Source organism: Podarcis filfolensis (genome assembly GCF_964270895.1).
Source record: "Podarcis filfolensis genome assembly, chromosome: 1".
Lineage (NCBI taxonomy): Eukaryota > Metazoa > Chordata > Lepidosauria > Squamata > Lacertidae > Podarcis > Podarcis filfolensis.
In genome coordinates this window covers 106,950,383-106,969,481 of record NC_139604.1, presented here as the reverse complement: position 1 = coordinate 106,969,481, position 19,099 = coordinate 106,950,383, and the positions used below count along the sequence as shown (strand labels likewise).

Sequence of the window (19,099 nt, the reverse complement as noted above, 5' to 3'; positions counted from 1 at the left end):
TTCCAAAAGTCTTAAAACTGGCCCTCTTTATTCCTTAGGATTTAAGGCGGCAAGCACGAATTTAAAAGAGAACACCTCAGAAAATGCACATTTCAGAGAGGCAGCTGTGTCAATCTTTTGCAGCAAAAGCGAAACAAAGCTTGGGCCGCCCAGGACCCAGTTTGGCAAATGAGGCAACTTATTTTACAAAAAGGTAAAATACGGTTATATTCGCCTTGACAACTGCAATACATATAGCATTAAGAAAATGTCGGGTTAAACTGAAGGCTTCTTTATTTAACCCAGAGCAGTAAAGAAATCACCGAAAAGGTTAAAAAACAAACAAACCAGTGTTCCCAGAAAGTGAATTGTAAGCAATCTCTACCCTAGCTCCTAGTTACAATTTTCCCGATTCTCATCCTTGCTTTCCAAAGACCAGTGGACAAAATCCTGGCACAGACTTCGTCTACTTTGTATTGCCCCTCCCTCAGCGGAAAGGCGGAGGGGCAGATGGATGGGTGTCTCACCCTGCTATGAATTTTATATAATGAGGTGTTAAGTTTAACTCCTCGCCTGCTAGTGTAAGTTTCTGCATCAAATTAATTCACATCACGTTGGCCCAATAAAAATGTCACATCACCTTTAACTATTCTGGGAAACTTTAATTATTTTGCCCATCACGTCCCATCACGTCCAACAATCAACTAGATCCTCAGATTGATCCGTTTATTTTTAATTTCACATTTTCCCCTTTTCTCGGCCAGATCTCGCTATCAAAGCAGCTTGTTTCCCTCTGAAAGAGCAGGAAGTGGGAGTTTTAAATTAGTGTATTTATTGTCTTCAAACAGTTCTGCTAGCCCATGTTTTAGCAGGAACTTTTATATGTACAGATGTCCTTTAAACATGTCTAGCCCTTCTCTGACAGGTAACCCTAGGATACAGTATTTCAGAGATAGCAGCTTGTCAGTCATAATGCAGAATTATGAAGTCACTTCTGATGTCAGCATAGAGTACAATTGACAGTATGATTGTATCTGGATCATCCCTCAGTCTGCAAGTAGAGGCAGGAGACTAAACAAGGCAGCCCCTCTGGTGCTGCTTGCTGCCCTTGATGCCACAGTGCTTACAGAGACATGCAGCGGATGCTAGGTTTTATCGAACGTCGCAAAACTCCGCCAATCCATTCTGGCGCGCACAGCCTTGCCTCAAGGACTACGCTTCCCACAATGCAGTGGGAGCCTCTGTAGTTCCCCGCCCCTCGCTCACGTGGGGTGGAACGGCAAACTCTTTTGCCCATCATGCCTTTCGAACGCGGACTCTCCTTCCCGTGGTGCATCGGGCGCAGGCAAGGTAGCGGGGCCGGCAGGAGGCGCCTCCTGTCTGGCCGCGAATGCCGCTGGCGGCGAACGACAACGGCCAGGCCGTACCGGCCGGCCTGCGGCAGCGAAAAGCCCTCCGACGGGCAAGCGGCCCTGCGCCGACGCCCTCCGCAGCCCGGAGTCCCGGCTGGTTCTGGAGCCCGCTTGGCCTCGTCGTTTTCCTAAGCTTCGCAACCCGCTTCTATCGCCTACGGGAGCCGCCACACATCTGGTGAGGGGCTGTGGGGTGCCATGGTTACGAGGGCGGGGCTTAGATTCGGAGGCGGGGCTTGTGGGAAATGAGTTTCCATGATCTAGAACCCACTTCATCAGACGCGTTAACTGTTACCTTCCGTTGATAGGTACACAAATACGCTTGTTTTTTAAAAACTGCCTTGATATTTTAATTTTACTTGGAAAAAAATTAAGGTGAGGTTTAAATTGTATTAAACACAACATATCTATTTGTGGCCCTTCCTCCAAAAAAACTCAGGTTGCCAAATGTAAGTCCCCTTCACCATTTTTACATTGCAACAACCTTACGAGAGAGCTGAAGTAGTCCAACGTCCCCAAGTGCAGATCTGCTTAGTGTTTTGTTTCATCATCACACTGAACAGCTAGGAGTGGCAAAGACTGATGTGAGCCGGAGGCTAACAGTCATCTTTTTACTCTTTTCCCTTTCATAGCTGGGATGAAACACATTTTGGAAAGATGGGGAGCTATTACATTAACAGAACCTTTTTCTTTGATGTCCATCCACCTCTGGGGAAGGTAAATAGCGAACACCAATTCTTACAAATTTTGAGATCTAAGAACATTTCCTTGACTGCAGAACGTTCTCATCCTGGATCAGTTACATCATCATTGTGTCTAAATTATGTCTTTTTATTAGATCAAGTTAGTGCTCTAAAAAGTTATAAATTACTTCATCTACTTCTGCTTGAATAAGGTCAGTCCTCTTCTCTCTCTAGATGCTGATAGGACTTGCCGGTTATCTGAGTGGCTATGATGGCACATTCCCTTTCCAGAAGCCAGGGGACAAATATGAACAACATAACTACATAGGAATGAGAGGGGTAAGACTGTGGGGCTTCTTAAATAACCAGAGGTCATATACAGTATGGAGAAGACCTAGAGTTTCTCTCTTCTCTCTCTCTGCTTCCAATAAACAAATGTTTATGTTTCAAGAATGGGTTTTGATTCCAGGTAATACTGTAATCTCCATTTCTAAAGCTGTACTACATCTGATGGTTGTACAGTAATCTAACATTTGGTAGGATGCGGAATGAGTAGAGAAGAGGAATAAAAAAGCTATGTGCAATGTTCTTTTAGTTGTCTCATAGTTTATGAAATTAATAACTTCAGTTAACTGCAGGGAGGAGGGAACCAGTCTTTGTCTGTCTGTCTGTCTGTCTGTCTCTCTAGCAGAATTTTCTGTCAGTTATTTTTAGTGCAGGGTTGTGTTTTCCTCATGCCCATGGAGGTATCACTGTCAGCAGTTTTGACTCTCAAACAATGTGACATTTGGTGTTGTGGTTAGAGTTGTCAGACCAGGGTTCAAATGGCAACTCAGCCATGAAGCTCACTGGGTCACTTTGGGCCAGTCACTGCCTCTCAGCCTAACCTATATCACAGGCTTTTTTTGCGGGGGCGGGATTAAATGAATATGGGGGGAAACCATCTACATCACCTTGAACTTGTTTGAGAAAGGTGGGAGTGTTGCAAATATAGGGAAAAGGGAGATAATGTAGGTTAAGCTGTGGGATGGTTATATTTCCTCATTGTATGGGTTAATGGAAGCTTTAGAATTAGTGGTAGCTCGGGTTACATACGCTTCAGGTTACAGACCCTGCTAACCCAGAAATATTACCTGGGTTAAGAATTTTGCTTCAGGATGAGAACAGAAATCGTGCAGCGGTGGCGCAACGGCAGCAGCAGCAGGAGGCCCCATTAGCTAAAGTGGTGCTTCAGGTGAAGAACAGTTTCAGGTTAAGAACAGACCTCCAGAACGAATTAAGTTCTTAATCCCGAGGTACCACTGTATTTGGGCAGAAGTGAGGATGAATGAAGGTAGGGTGGTGAAGGATCAGATTTGGAACTTTTCATCTGTTTTATCTCTAGAGGAATATTTCTATCATGAAATCCTGACTAAACATCAGGAAGAACTTTTGGACAGTAAGAGCTGTTTGACAGTGGAACAGACTCCCTCGAGAGGTTGTGGGCTCTCCTTCACTGGAGGTTTTAAAGCAGAGATTGGATGGTCATTTGTTATAGATGCTTTAATTGAGATTCCTGCATTGTAGGGTGTTGGACTAGATGACCGTTGGTCTCTTCCAATGCTATGTTTCTATGAGGGTGGAGAATACTCAGCAGACTGACTTGAGTATACTTGGCTAATACTGTGTGTTTTTAAGGCTGGGTAGCAGCAGAGCTAAGGACATGCTTTCTCATCACCATGTGAAGAGTGTTTCTCCTCTCTTTATTTAGTTCTGTGCGTTCCTTGGTTCGTGCCTGGTCCCCTTCTCTTACCTCACGGTGCTGGAGTTGTCCAAATCTCTGCCTGCAGCAATGCTTACAGCTGCCATTCTGATTTTTGGTAAGCATCCTCTTCATGTTGCAGGGTTTGTTTCATTAGTTTCCCCTGTTGGAAAACGATGCTCAGTGAAGGAGTTGGGCTTCAGAAACTTTAGGTGCTCCTGGTCTCCTGTCGCAGAAGACCCTATGTGTCAACATCCTTATTTAGTCACAGACTTGTGGGGAGTACCTGAACAAGCTTCTTGCCTTCAGTTTTCTGTCTTGAGAAAAGGCCTAGTAATAAACACAGAGGATTATTGTGAGAAAAATATGATTAGGGTGTAAAATACTTGGAGTGCTTTTCACATGCAAAAATGTTTTAAGAGTCTGCATAAAAACAAATAAATGTTTTGAATATACGTATGCCCTGGGTACAATCAAAAGGGTGAAAAGTTTTCTCTTTTTTTGGTCCACATTATTTGGAAAGGAGAGAATGCAGGAACAAAGATGAGCTATAGGAGCATTTCTCAAGAGGGGACAATTTTAGCTGAAGAAGAGAAGGGGCAGATATTGAATAAGTGGAAAGTCGTGATAGGAAATGGCATTGGCTTAGGTAATGAGAGGTGGAGGAGGACAGGGAAGAGAACTATCTTGGCTGTTTCTTAATGTAAACCCAGGCCCTTGAGCCTGAGCTTCCACAGCTGCCTACCACCATGAACCACCATGGGCAGAATTGGCAGCAACAGCAGCAGGTATGTTTTTATGCTTATGATAATGTTTTGTTCTCTTGTTAATTATGCTATTTTAAATGTGCATCTTATATTTTACTTTCTTCAGTAATGCTTTATTCTGGATTGTTTTATTTGCTGCTTTAAAATGTTGTAAAGCGCTTTGAGATTGTTTTCCTAAAAATACAGTAGAACCTCGACTTACCACTGCCCGTACCCTTGAACAATCTGACTCACGACCGCGGCAAATCTGGAAGTGCCAAATGCGCATGCGCAGAACGGTGCTTCTCCCAGCGACCTGGATCAGCTCACGAATGGACCTCCGGAACGGATTCCGTACATGAGTAGAGATTCCACTGTATAAAGTGGCATAAAAAGGAAATGAATAATAATAACAACAATTAACTGATGACCCCAAGCTGTATGCTTTAAAGCCGATATCTCTGATGGTGAATAGTATCTCTGACAGTGAAATAAATGTGTAGATGAGGGCGAGACACTTTGCACGTAATGAGTGAAAACAGCATAGCTGATTTTGTACATTCTGATGTGTTCTTATTGCAATAAGATTATGCTTGAATAAGCATTGGAAAAAACAACAACTTTTAGACTGTTTTTAGAACAACAGTTGATATGGTTTTGTCTTATTTTTCCAGATACAGGTTTCATTACACTCTCTCAGTACATTCTGCTAGACCCCATTCTGATGTTCTTCCTCATGGGAGCTGTGCTCAGCATGGTCAAGCATAATTCCTGTGCAAACAGGTAAGGTGGCAGCAGTTTTTCAAGTATGTGGCCCTTCACACTTGTGTCAGAAGATTTAATTATATGTTTGTTTTGCATTAAGTTGTGATTTTTATCCTGCCAACCTGGCTCCAAAGGGTCCTCAGTGTATTCAGTATATCATAAAACAACTCAAAACAGCAATAAAATCCATTATTAAGAAATAAAAGCACATAATATATAACATGTGAAACAACACCTAAAAATGTAGAACATGGCAGACTATTGAACAAAGAAGGTCTCTCCCAAGAAGCATCATTTAATAATACCATAATGTACTGGGATAATAGTTCAGTGGACTGGGCAGTAGATTCCTGTATACAGGAGCAGAGCCATACTCAGTATGGTAGCAGTGATTGGCATTAACGTACAAGTGATTGCCCTCCCCTCTAGTGTCACATTCACAAATAACATGCAAGTACATTTTAGTGTACATAGTGCACATAGTGATGGCTCCAAAAGGCTAGGGCCCTGTCTGCTGCCTGATGTGGTTATTCTGAGCCTTCTGGGCTATTGTATTGACCTTTCTTAACAGCAGGAGGTTGCCAGGATAGTTTTCTTTCTGTGTGATGTGCTTGATCAGTTGAATTGCTTTAGATCAGATTCTAGCACTGCCTCATTTTTAGGGAGAGCGTTTCAAGAACAGGTGAGAAACCATTTTCAGCTTGAAGGCAACATGCCCTTCCAAACATGGGGGCAAAAGTGTTTGGAACAAGGAAGGTAAATGTGTTCTGTTTCTCCATTGGAGATACCTAGGTATAAAGCATATCCTGCCTTAGATTTACTCCAGGGATCTCTATTAAAAAGTTTATTATTCCAACAGGAAGTTTTTAAAATGTGTTTTTCAGACCCTTTTCTGCTCCCTGGTGGTTCTGGCTCTGTTTGACTGGGATAAACCTTGCTGGTGCAATAGGCGTGAAATTTGTTGGCCTTTTTGTAGTACTCCTGGTTGGACTGAACACTGTTTGTGATCTCTGGGAGCTGCTGGGAGACCTCAGTCTCTCACTGGTGAGTGTCTAGAATTTTTACTAGCTTTCAGTGTTTGTGGGGAAATGCATCATGAAAACATTGTACAGTCGTACCTTGGATCTCAAATGCCTTGGCTCCCGAACAAATCGGCTCCCAAACGGTCAAAACCCGGAAGTGCGTGTTCCGGTTTTCGAACAATTTTTAGAAGCTGGACATCAGGTGCGGCTTCAGAAGCTGTGCTGTAGTTGCTTCAGTCAGCCAGTAGTTACTGTAATGGAGCCAAGTGATGACCATGACAGAACATATTTAAAAACTGTCTGACAATCTATATAAAGCTTCCTTCTGCATTACACATTAAAAGATTGCTATTGTTCATTCAAGGAGACTGTTGCCCCCTGAGTTGTTCTTGTTTTCATTTCCACTTTGCACTGAGCAGCCTAGAATTAAGTATACACTATAGAGTTCTGCAAATAGTTTTTTATGAGAAAATGCTGCTAGATAGAGGCCTTTGATTTGCTGTATCTAATGTGCTGTAATGGGAAACCTGAAGTTGTTTTGACCTTCAATATGACAATACAGTTCATAGTCTGCAGATTAGATTTTGGCATACACAATGCATTATTTCTAGTTACCGGTTTAGAGCTGTCCTTATGGGTTTTGCAAGCTCTGCAGGTTGAGCTACTTTTCTGAAGATGAAATTTCAGTCAGTTCATTTTTTCACAAAGAGGATTTTTTCCAGACTTAAATAACTTGTCAAGGTAGCAGCTGAATTCAGCAGTGGGCTTAAATTATTTTTAGCCTGCACTTAGAAGTCATCAATTATGACACAGGCTGACCTTGGTGATACATGCTATTAAATCTGTGTCTCATTAGCAGCAAGGAAATTGGCTTTTTGCCATCCATAATGCTGTTTATTCAAGCCTATCTTAGAGGTGCTATTATTCTTCTGGGGTCAGCTTCTCAGATTGTTTGAAGTTACAAAATCCAATTTATTCCACCTACTATCCTTTCTATATAGGGTAAACATTCTTTCTGCTATGAGGTTTGCCTCTCCTGGTTTAAATAACTGTAGTCCAAAGACAAAGAGTATCAGCTTCTGAAAAGGTCTGCTTCTAATGTCAGGTCAGTTAATTACATTTGAAATAGGACAAATTCATCTTCCTTAAGTCTCCTGCCTGCAGATGGCTGCAGTGTAATTAGAGTTGCGCCATTGCCAGCAAAACTCTATGAGTCTTAACAATATGCAAATAAATGCACTAACTCCACAAGAGGAATTGATGGAGTAGCCAATTGGTGCAGTCCTTATTGCTTGCTTGATTAGGTGTACTCAAGAGATGTGTATAAAGAAACCTGCCTAAATGGTGCTGCAACTGTTCTGAATTCTTTGTTGCAGGTCACTCTGGGGAGGCACTTCCTGGCTCGTGTGCTCTGCCTCATTATGCTGCCCCTTGCTCTCTATACTGCTATGTTTGCTGTTCATTTTGCAGTGCTAAATAGAAGGTATTTCTCCTCACTTTTCTGTCAGAAAGAAACACACATATGACAACATTAGCTCAATTCAGGCATTGTGCCAAACCATGCTTAAGGAAGCTTAACTGAGAAACCATAATTGGCAATTGGCTAGCCAGTGGGTTTGAAGCTTGAGGGTATTGCTAGCCATTGTTCAGACTTTTGGCACAATATTTGAATTGACAAACATGAAAGCAGACAAGCTCTGTGTTCTAAACTATGGTGTTGTTTGGTGCGATGTTTGAATTGAGCCATAATTCTAAATAAGTTGTATTTTTATGCAAGGCAGGCAAGTCATGGTAATAGCTATTTTAGGAATTTTACATGGTGTTCCAGCTCTGTTTAGTTATGCCTCAATACAGTGGTACCTTGGGTTAAGTACTTAATTCGTTCCGGGGGTTCATATTTAACCTGAAACTGTTCTTAAGCTGAAGCACCACTTTAGCTAATGGGGCCTCTTGTTGTCGCCGCGCCGCTGGAGCACGATTTCTGTTCTCATCCTGAAGCAAAGTTCTTAACCTGAAGCACTATTTCTGGGTTAGCGGAGTCTATAACCTGAAGCGTATGTAACCTGAAGCGTATGTAACCTGAGGTACCACTGTATTTAACCTGATCCATGTGTGCATTAATTTCTGTGGAGTCTTGAGTGTAGACCTGTGTCTTCACACATGGTGGCTTTATCATCACTGACCAGTTAGTATTTGAGTGACAGGATCAGGCATGGTTGTTTCATGATTTTGTTGTGGACACTTGCCTACCTCTTATGTTACATTGTCCTTTACTAATAAATAATGGAAAGAAGACTGAAAAGTGATTGTTCGTTGTTGTTTTTTTAAATCTGTCACACTTTTCAACAAGTGGTATTAGCCAAAGTACTTGAGCCAATGTTGGCTTTGCGATTCACCAGTCAATTTTCTGGGTGATAGGCATGTTGAATTCAGTGGTTTATTCTGTGTATGACTTTGCTGGATATTGGTCTCTGTCAAATACCACTGAGCTTCTAAAATGACAATATTCACCAAGCTTCTGACCACGGTATTTACTCCCATTTTACTGCCTAGACCTGTTTGTCATGCTTAAGAGTAAGCCGTTAACCCCACTAGTGAAGAAAAGTGACGGGCCAGTAAAGTTCTAATCCTGCAGGTCAGCATGCAAGTTTGAGGTACATGCACAAGTCGGGGGGGGTGTTTTAGGAAATACTCAACCAAATATCTCACTGAAATTAGGCTTTCCTCAGGATAGTTTACTTGCATTGTACTTGGGCACAATTGATCACTTAGTTGATGTAAATCTGAAGGTAGCTGAAGGTTGCTTGTGTGTCAGCCAAATGACCCAGATTTTTGTAGACATCAAAGGAAATTGGGAATATCCTGTGCACTAACAGGCCAGTGCTGTTATGTTTCCTGCTTATTAAATTATATGCTTAAAACTCTTTCCATTTGTCTCCATGCACGCATAATTTACATACACTTGTTTTTTCCCTAGTGGGCCTGGTGATGGTTTTTTCAGCTCTGGATTTCAGTCTCGGCTGATTGGAAACAACCTTCATAACATGTCTGTTCCAGAGTGTGAGTATCTAGATACTTGAGGGAACCAATGCTCTAATGAACACTCTGTATCCAAGCAAACAAAAAACTCTCCTGTGTTTTTAAGAGAACATAAGGTGGATGCTCAAGCAAATGCAAAGTATTTGTCACATGTCTTTTTGCTCTTTAGTGTGTTTGGAAAGGTGATCTGAACCGCCTTGGAATTATTTCTGAACATTTTGATCTTTGTCACACTTTGATCTTCGTCACATTTTGATCTTTGTGGGTTCGGAGTGGAAAGTTTAGAACTGAGCACAAGTGTGGCGGAAGCATATAAAATGCATAATGAGAGAGTTGATGGAACCTCAAAAGATGCAAAAAACAAACGAATGGAACAGTAACTTTTAATTATATATTTCTGTATTGGATTAAAACGAGTTGTAGTTCCTGGCACCACCTTGGAGAAATCCTGATCTGTTAAACTAAATTGGCAGACTGTGTCTGAAACCAGTGTAAATGTGTGTCATCTTGATTCAGTAGTCACATGCTAGTGATTTCCCAACTGGCATCTTTTCTTTGTAGGGTGAGACTGTTGCCTAACAGCTATTGTGCTACCTGAACCATTCTATACCCTCTGGTTACATTAAATAAGTGGCACTTGGTTACCAGTACAGTTAACAGAGTTTTGGGGAAATGTGGACCCCTGTTGTTCCCCAGCAGCAGAGGTGGGAGTGCAGAGAGGCAGTGATAGTTAGGGGGATAAATTGTTGTCACTGCACCTCCTTCACTTCAGCCTATGAGCTAAGGATGTGCTGTCAGAGTGTTTCTTCTGTGGTTATTTGATTCCCCGCTCCCTGCACAACAGGAAGAAAAAGCAAAACATCTAGAAAGAATAAGAAACATGTGATTTAAAATCTGCAGAAATCAACAGGAATATTTGGGGGCAGGTGGAGTGTGTGGGTTTCTGATGTTTTTCCAAGAAAAGTTGGCTGTATCTGCAAAAACAAATTCTGGAATTATTTCACCTAATTAATGAAGGCACATATATTTTTAAAATGCTGTTATCTTCTTAAACCTAAAAGATTGGGTGGACTATTCTGAAATAACGTCTTTGAATGCCTCCTTCTTTGCCTCAAATTCCACATCTTAAAGTATATGCTTCTATATCTATGAGAATTTGATTTCCCAACGGATTTTGCAAATGATGATAAATGATACTGCAAGTTGTGTTTTTTTTAAAATTCAAGTCAATGTGGACTAGTGAAAGTTCAACTTTTCTTGAAATAGCAGCTGCAGTCACATCAGACCATGATGGCAGCCACATGATGATTCTGTGGTGGCAGCAGTTTCACAGCACAGTGGAATCTTGGTCATGATTAATGACTGTATATTCCGCACCCTTGTGGCTGGTTTTTTTGCAAGCATTTCCAGTACACAGGTGCCAAAATGTTTTACTTACTCGCAAAATTATACACCGCCCTCTCCCAAAACATCATGGTAGTATATAGCAACATAAACACATTTAAGCAATCATTAAAATGACTGGCTATTTGGGACATTTTAGATAATTCCATAGGCCTGTTGCCATAAGAGAGGGTCCAAGAGGTGTCTGAAAGTAAGAAGAATTGGGGCAGGGGGAAGGATGCCTGTCAAATGTTTGCTGCAAGAGTGTTCCACAGCATGGGACCAGTAACACTAAATGCTCAACTCCAAGTGAAGGCTGTTTGCACCTCTGTAATACAGAGGACAACTAACAGCACAACTTATTTGTGTTCCATTTGCAATACCGTCGTAGGTGAACCACCTTAAACCATTGCTCTCTTCCTTTAGACTTGGCGTATGGCTCTGTGATAACAATGAAAAACCTTCGTATGGCAGGCGGATACCTTCACTCACACTGGCACCTGTATCCTGAGGGTGTGGGAGCACGGCAGCAGCAGGTCAGTGAATTGTTGGAATGTCACATTTTGCTGGTGTTGCTGCAAGTATGTGACTAAAACACTGGAAAGGTGTGTGTGCATGTTTGCTTTCGAAGTTGGCAGGTGTATAAGCCCTTCCTGTGTTGTTTTCAGACACGGGAGTGCCTTGCAGAAATACTTCTAGATGGCTTAGAAGCCAAAATCTGTCTGAGACCTGTGCTGTTTCAGCTGCTTCATGTCCTCTTGGTACAAATAATGGTTGTTTCATGTTCCTCTCTTGCTATGGATTTTTTCCAGCATCTTTGCAGCCTGAAAGTCTCGTGTAGTGCTTGAGGAGATCTTGTTAATATTATCGGTAGCTACTAGTCTTGATGGCAGTATCCCTTTGTATACTCCTCACTAGGGAACAACAGCAGGAAAGGGCTATTGCACTAATGCCCTGCTTGTAACCTTCCCAGAGGCATCTGGTTCGCCAGTGTGGTGAACAGGAGGCTGGGTTATGGATTATCTAGGCTTTTTCCCTGTTCCCGTAGGTCTTGTATCCCTTGCTTACAGGACTGGAGTAGTTCACACAATCATTCGAATACAAGTCTTCTCCAAAAGCACTTCCATCATATGGCAGTGATATTGAGCCCAAGGAGTCCAGGGTGAATTCTTAGGAAGACTAACACAGGACAGGGGTGAGAATAAGGCAGGGAGCATTGCTCTGGACTTTGGCAGTATAGATTCCTGGTTCCATGTATTTCTTAATTCAAATAGAGTTGACTTCAAATATTATATTGTGTCACAGTTGTGTGCACAACACATTGATGTAAAAGCCTATGTCCAGCACAGAAATAACGTCACTTGGGGGGGGGGGGTGAAGTGTCACAGAGTGGAAATAACACCCCCAAAGTCAAATATGCATCTTGGCTCATACATGGATTTGACTTCTTTGCATTAAAAATGCAATAAATCATAAAAGCAGTAACTATTCTGCTATTCACAACTGCAATTGCTTTGTGTGTGTGCGTACGCATTGGTTACAAACCTGGGTCATTCAGAAATGCATAGCATTGCCTTTGTCTGTAGTGAATACACAAAGACTAGACTGCTTGTATTTTTGAAGGGATGGAATGCAATGACTTCTCTGTGCTTCTAGGTCACTGCATATTTGCATAAGGACTTGAATAACTTGTGGATTATAAAGAAACACAACTTGAAAGCAGGTAACTTGAGAATAAAAGGGTGTAATATGTAACTGTTTTTTTCCTTTTTCAAGATAATTGATCTCCCTTTTCCTTAGGAGTTTTAGTTTCTTTTCTAAATCTGAGGGATTACTTTATTGGTTTGTTTGTTACATTTATATTCTGCCTCTCCTCCTGTAAGGCATTCCAAGTAGCATACATCGTTTTCCTTCACTTATTGTATAAACTGGGCTGTGTTTGATACCCCTCTGAGGCAGCATATTCAGTGGTGCATCTCTTTCTTGCTGAAGGTGCGTGGTCCACTGGGTTCTGGGTAAAGGGGAGTGTGGATGCCATTCTATGCCCTTTCATGCCTGTGGTCTTGTCTGTGACTATGGAAGTAAGGGGAATGGCAGCATCTACTTGTTCTCAGGTCCTGTGGACTTGCCTGTCCTGAATAGGTGCCAAAAGCACAGAACATCAAGATCTGTCTCGTAGTGCTTCTTTGTGAGTCTTCTCAAGACTGTCTTGGAGGAGCACACTTGCCATTTCTGTTTATTTTTATAATTCATTTTTTACATTCATATCCACCTTTCTTCTGAGAAGGTGAAGGTGGTGTACATAGGATCATAGAATTGTAGAGTTGGAACGGACCAACCACCTGCAATACAGGAATCTTTTGCCTAACGTGGGACTCGAACCCATGAGCCCGGGATTAAGAGTCATATACTGTACCAACTGAGCTATCCCAGCAATTCATGCTTTCTCTTCCTCCCTATTTTATCCTCACAACAACCCTATGAAGTAGGTTAGGCTGAGATACTATAGCTGGCCAAAGGTCACCTGAGTGAGCTTCATGGCTGAGAAGAAATTTGAACTCTTGTCTCCCAGGTCCCAGTCCAACCACTCCAGTGAACTGTCTTGTGCCATGTCTAGTGGCAAATTAGATTTGATATATAATAAACTCAGTTCCTTATTGTGAGGAGGTCATTATACAAGGTTTTTGCAAGCTTTTTAAATAGTCCAGTAGTGCTGGAAGACAAGTTTTGGAGCACATGCCTCTTGGTGGCATGGGCTAGATGAATTGGATAAGCATTTGAGGTTGTGTTTTTGGGTAGTGGCAAAGCTGGCCCATTTCAAAGTATAAAATAAAATGTGGTGCCTCCTGATTTAATCCTGTGGTGCATTTACAACATAATACTCCCCTGAGAGATGCCCAGATTTATCTCTGCTGCCTGCTGTTTCATCAGTTTAACAGATGGTTTATATACTTTCAAATTTAAATATATTAGTGAAAAATTAAATAGTAGTTACCCCTTTTGTATAAAAGTTTAAACACAGGAGACACAGATCCAAGTTAGTAGTTGTGTAATCTAGCTGAATTAAAGTCTGGTCAGATCAGAATGAAATATTTCAAAAGGAAACTTGTCTTTAGTGCTGAACGTAGCTCCTTGTTCATCTTGCTGGTTGTGGCCACAGTTTGAATGTTCAGGAATTTTAAAGTTTTTCTAACACTTGCATGCTGTGGCATCCTAGGAAGAGTGCTGTCTTACTGGCGATACATTTTGTTTGCTGTTAGAGAAGCTTTTTATCATAATGATAATGTTGGAAAGTCATTGGAAATATTTCAGGGTTGTTGTTTTTTGTATTTGAACTAGAGATGTTGGAACGATGATATTTTTATGATGCTTTCCTAGTTTATTTGATATTGGCATTCTTACATCTTTTCCATCAGCCTCAGATCTCATGCTGTGACCTCTTCTGTTTCACCAGATCATTCAGACGCTTCCCTCCCTGTGGAGTTTGTAAGGCATGGAGACGTTATCCGTTTGGAACACAAAGAGTAAGCTGTTTAGGAAATGTGAGGAATGCTAAAGGCCTGAAGTAGCAATTCTGGTTGAGTATGGTAATAGATATCTGGTCTGCCAGTAACTACACCATGGTTAGAACAGACCTTGTTGATGACTCTCTCTTCCCCTGATAGTCTTTGAAGTGCCATTAGATGCTCTTTATTTGCGCTAAGAAATTAACTTCACTAGTATTCCTGGAATCTGCTACCGTGAGAGAGAATGTGGACCTCACTGTAAATAGTAATCTTGACGTGCAAATTTTGACAGAAACAGGTGGCAACCATTTTGAAAGGGGGTTCGGTTCCCGGCCCCTGTGCATGTCAGCGGAGCACACATAAGTTGGCCCCACCTCGTTCCACCCCACCCAACCCCCATTCTTCTCCACCCCCATCCTGCCCTCTTCTGGGCCCAGAAGGACCCGCACATCGGCGATCGCGTGTCATTTGGACATGCCTAAAATGGTCACTGCCTGTATACTTGGCATAACATCTCTATAGTGTCACCATATTCAATTGTGTTGAAGATTACAGAAAATGTTTGAATCAAGTTTTAATTGAAATCAATTTTCAGAGCTCAAACTTTTCTAGGAATAAAATCAAACAATGTCATTTTATTTTAACTTTAGGACTTCTAGAAACCTGCACAGTCACCCTCATGAAGCCCCCTTGACGAGAAAGCATCTTCAGGTCACTGGGTATGGCATAGTAAGTGAACAAAGAGAAAACTTGATTCTGCCCTCCCTGGAATATATTCCCAGAACAAAGGGTTATTTCTCCTTTTGGGGTTTTCTTTCTTTTAAGCTGCTCAAAATCCATGATTCTTTCATAAAGAACAGGAAGCTGCAGTGTGAATTTTTAGCTCATACTAAAAAACAACAACAGTGTATGAAACACTTGAGATTATTGGAGAATACTGAGAGTGCCTCACCCTCATATAAACTACAGTGATGTAACATGAAATTCAAAAGCCTACCTGTGCCAGCGCTTGACTTCAAGGAGTTACGGCTCTTTAAACAGCATGACTGAGTTTATTGTCTTCTGGACTTGTTATGACCTATTGGTGTCTAGGTTGAAGGATGTACAACCATTAACCTTTATGAAAAGATTTTTTTCTTTCATTCTTGAGGCGAAAAATTGTATTGTGGTAAACCTTTTCAGCAGTCGACTAACAGTTCTGTGTAACTTTTTAATCCAAATGTGGGGTTGGGAGTGGGGGAGCAGCAGTGCAGTTTATTTATTGGCCATAAAAAAGTGGAGGCAAAAAGAGCAGCAAAAACATTGCAGTGTTTTGCATACCACAGTAAATCAAACTGTGGTCTACTGGGACAGTGCTGGCTCACACTCACTGTGCTGCTGCTTTTAACACAGTGCAGTATGGCAGCTGACACAAGTTTTGACATAGCATGTTACCCCAGATCATGGTTAAGGTGTCTCCTCCTTAATTATGATCTGCAACCATAAGACAAGCCTTGGTTAATAAACCAAGATGATCAAGGTGGCTAGAGCAACTCCCCTATGAGGAATGGCTACGTACTTACTGCTGCTGTTTGGATAGGGCAATGCTGAAGGTCCTCATTAGCTCCTTACAAGTACTGCTACTGCCTTGAAGCTTCAGAAACCGAATTCCTCTCTCATTCATAATAGCTCTTCTTTGTCTGTGTGTGTCCCCCCCCCCCTCTTTTTCTTGGTGTGCACGTTTCCTAGAATGGAACTGGAGACTGCAATGATTTCTGGCGAATTGAGGTTGTGGGAAGAAAGACTGGGAAGCGTATCAAAGTGCTACGTAGTCGGATCAGGCTGATTCATGTGGCTACAGGTTGCCTCTTGGGTTCAACTGGGAAGACGTTGCCAAAATGGTAAATATCCAGGAGTCATTTTTCATGGAATTCTTGAGCCTGAAGGGACCTCCAGAGCAAGGCAGCACATATCCTTCTTGATTTCCTCCTTTTTAATATGTGATTCAGTGCATTTGGGGCTGCATCGTAGAAAACACATGCATTGCTGAAGGTTCTTCCGACGTTTGAGCTTGGGATGATTTAAAGTGAGTGCACCGTGTCACATGCAGCAGGAACTGCAACATTGTCTTTACTCTTTGGCTTTTGTCACTTGAGATATATATTTTCAGGATCCACGCTGTTCTTGTGATGGTAATTTGTTTTAAACTGTTTTTAACAATGTGTTTTGAAATTGCTGTAACCTGTTCTGGGACCTTATAGCGAAGGGCAGGTAAGAAGAAGAAGAAGAATTTGGACTTGCTACCTCACCTTTCACTCCCCTTAAGGAGTCTCAAAGTGGTTAACAATCTCCTTTCCCTTCCTCCCCCACAACAAACACTCTGTGAGGTGAGTGAGGCTGAGAGACCTCAGAGAAGTGTGACTAGCCCAAGGTCACCCAGCACCTGTCTGTGGAGAAGCGGGGACATGAACCCAGTTCACCAGATTACGAGTCCACCGCTCTTAACCACTACACCACGCTGGCTCAAAACATGCACATTCCTTCCTGCTGCGACTTGGATTTGAACTGAGGTTGCTGTGGCCACAACACAGAGTACTAACCACTATACGATCACGGCAAGCTATTCAGGAAATAATAACAATCATAATAGTAATAAGACAAGCCACATTGCAAACAGTTCACTGTCAATCCAGCACGGTAATGAGTTCTTTTCTAGTCCCAAATATGGTTTTCTGTCATATCCCTGAGTATGAGGAAAACACATCCATAAAATCTTTTCAGAATGTGTTTGAGAGCATTTCCATGCCATCCAGTGTTCTTTTCCTGATTGTGCTATTCATTATGCCTGCAAAGTATTCCTTTATTTATCTATCTCACACGGCTGCCCTCACTTGTTAGGGATTATTATAGCTATTATTGTTATAATCCCACCTTGTGGTCACCAAACTGTCAAAGGATTAGCTACTCTTTTCCCACTTCACTTCAACTCTTACACCCATTTACTTATTTGTTCAAAGCTATTTTCCCTTCTGCCACTGTATATATTTAAATGACTGGTTAATAATAAACCTCAGATCACTCACCAGTAAAAAAACAGTGCAGGCACCTCTTAAAAGTAGAACAACAATGTAATATGCGTTTTAGCTTTGATTAACAAATAATAAAAATGAAGGGTTATGCTTAGTTTGAAAGGCTACTATATAATGAACTTAACTTGGCTACCGTTACTTTAAAATAACTGTTCATTCTGCCAGGTTACTATGTTACTGCCACTTTAAAAAGATACCACTGGTAGAACCATTTCCTCCTTCCCCATTTAAACGAAGAGCCAGTTCCCTAAGCCTCTGCAAACCGGTTAACTCTTTTAATCACTAGGCACTGAGGGTCATGTTTATGAAACCTTTTCCTTGGCCATCATGCTCTGAACACTCTCAGGCTTCAACCCAGACCCCTGCCAAAGTCTTTAGCAGGACACAGCAACCACATTTACCTCAGGCAGTGCACAGTGCCTGCAGACCCTTGGTTTCTAAGTGCCCTCTTGGGACCTCTCTGGCTCAGTGGGGCGAGGCAGAATGTCCACTGTATTGTTCAGTATAGCCCCATATCTGTCTACCTGTTCCTTTTTGAGCACAGTCTCGTTTCTTTATTAAGAAATAGGACAAAGTAATTGAATATTAGGGCTGAAGCCCAAATGTCGCTTATCTTCTGTCCCTCAATTGTGCTGCCTTGTAGGTGTTTGTTTACTATGAAAGTCCTCAATTAATTAGGATCCTAAGATAAGTTAATTTAAGGAAGTTTTCAGATGGAAGGATTTTTGCCCCGTCCTTTTCCCTGTAGCCACCTGCAGCCCCCTTTCCAGAGGTTGAGGGGGGGGGGTGACCCACCTGAGCAATGTAGAATCAGGCATGTGATATAGCAGGAGGAGAAGGCAGGAATCTTAACTGAATTTCCTTAAATTAACTTGCCTTTTATATGCTGTGTGAGAGAAAGCATTAGTTAACTTCTAGCAGTCATTTATTTCTCTTTTATACATAGTATTCCTTAGCCATCCTTCTTACGAGTTTTAGTTGCCATGCAATTGTCTGTACTAAAAGCTTTGTAATAGCAGAAAATTCTCCTCTGAAAATGGCTTATTTACTTGCCAGTTCACATGTTTTGAACAGTCAATATAATTGCTTTCTAACAAAAAGGATCAATGGACTTTTTTGTTGTGCAAGTTGCTAGGGAAGAGCAGGTGCGGGGAACAAAAAGCTCTTCTGAATGCTTTGGCTGTCCTCTGCCTGCACAATGGTGTATATGTGTGCTTCGGTCTCTATGTAAGTGGATCTACTTGTCAAGGCTGAACTCGTAAGGCTGTCAAGCCCGGACATCTTTTAGCTAGAAAGGCAGTTAACCTGAAACCATTGTGATAATTGAGCATTAGAAAATGCACTCTTTCATTCCAGGTCATTCCACTTCAGGAACCAGCAAACTAGCAAGAGAACAATGTACTTAGATAAAACCAATTTTAAAATAGTTTAACAAGACATATAAACACAAGAAACAGGGGAACCGTTGCCTAGTAAAGATTAAATGAGTGTGAGGAGCAGGGAGCATGGTTTGGTTTCCAGAGTATTCCTCATGTAGCGAGAGCCTGCCTGTTACTGCATATACAGTTTACTATTTCCCCACTTGACAGCAGATTGTTCCTCTTAGTAGGGTCACCATAGATGTGGGCTATCCTAGGTCTGTTTGTCACACTTTACAGATGTAAAATTATTCCCATGCCTTTGAAAGGATGCGTGAGTCTTCCTTTGAAATGGGGGGTATACATTTATGGCATCCTGCCAAATATGTAAATCACC

General features: G+C 41.7%; 1 protein-coding gene and 1 long non-coding RNA gene across 10 annotated transcripts in view; one reads left to right on the top strand and one right to left on the bottom strand.

Moving 5' to 3' along the window:
• The first annotated feature begins 585 nt into the window (after positions 1–585).
• POMT2 (protein O-mannosyltransferase 2) overlaps positions 586–19,099 on the top strand; it is a 43,339-nt gene continuing 24,825 nt past the window's right edge. For 2 of the 9 annotated variants that reach the window (XM_083613466.1, XM_083613468.1), the window contains exons 1-13: positions 587–1,329; positions 2,024–2,108; positions 2,309–2,413; positions 3,825–3,933; positions 5,236–5,344; positions 6,211–6,370; positions 7,725–7,831; positions 9,326–9,408; positions 11,197–11,306; positions 12,427–12,493; positions 14,225–14,294; positions 14,927–15,005; positions 16,005–16,156. In XM_083613466.1, the coding sequence (XP_083469592.1) occupies positions 1,091–1,329; positions 2,024–2,108; positions 2,309–2,413; positions 3,825–3,933; positions 5,236–5,344; positions 6,211–6,370; positions 7,725–7,831; positions 9,326–9,408; positions 11,197–11,306; positions 12,427–12,493; positions 14,225–14,294; positions 14,927–15,005; positions 16,005–16,156 (1,475 nt within the window). In that variant the 5' untranslated portion in view covers positions 587–1,090. Of the gene's footprint in view, positions 1,570–1,630; positions 1,700–2,023; positions 2,109–2,308; positions 2,414–3,824; positions 3,934–5,235; positions 5,345–6,210; positions 6,371–7,724; positions 7,832–9,325; positions 9,409–11,196; positions 11,307–12,426; positions 12,494–14,224; positions 14,295–14,926; positions 15,006–16,004; positions 16,157–19,099 lie in introns of those variants that run through there. The other 7 variants (XM_083613465.1, XR_014547967.1, XM_083613471.1 and 4 more) reach the window with 7 other exon arrangements.
• On the bottom strand, positions 3,781–4,317 carry LOC310766923. Its single transcript, XR_014550528.1, has 2 exons — positions 4,102–4,317; positions 3,781–3,978 (listed from the first exon to the last, which is right to left on the bottom strand). It is a non-coding gene; the product is annotated as an uncharacterized lncRNA (long non-coding RNA).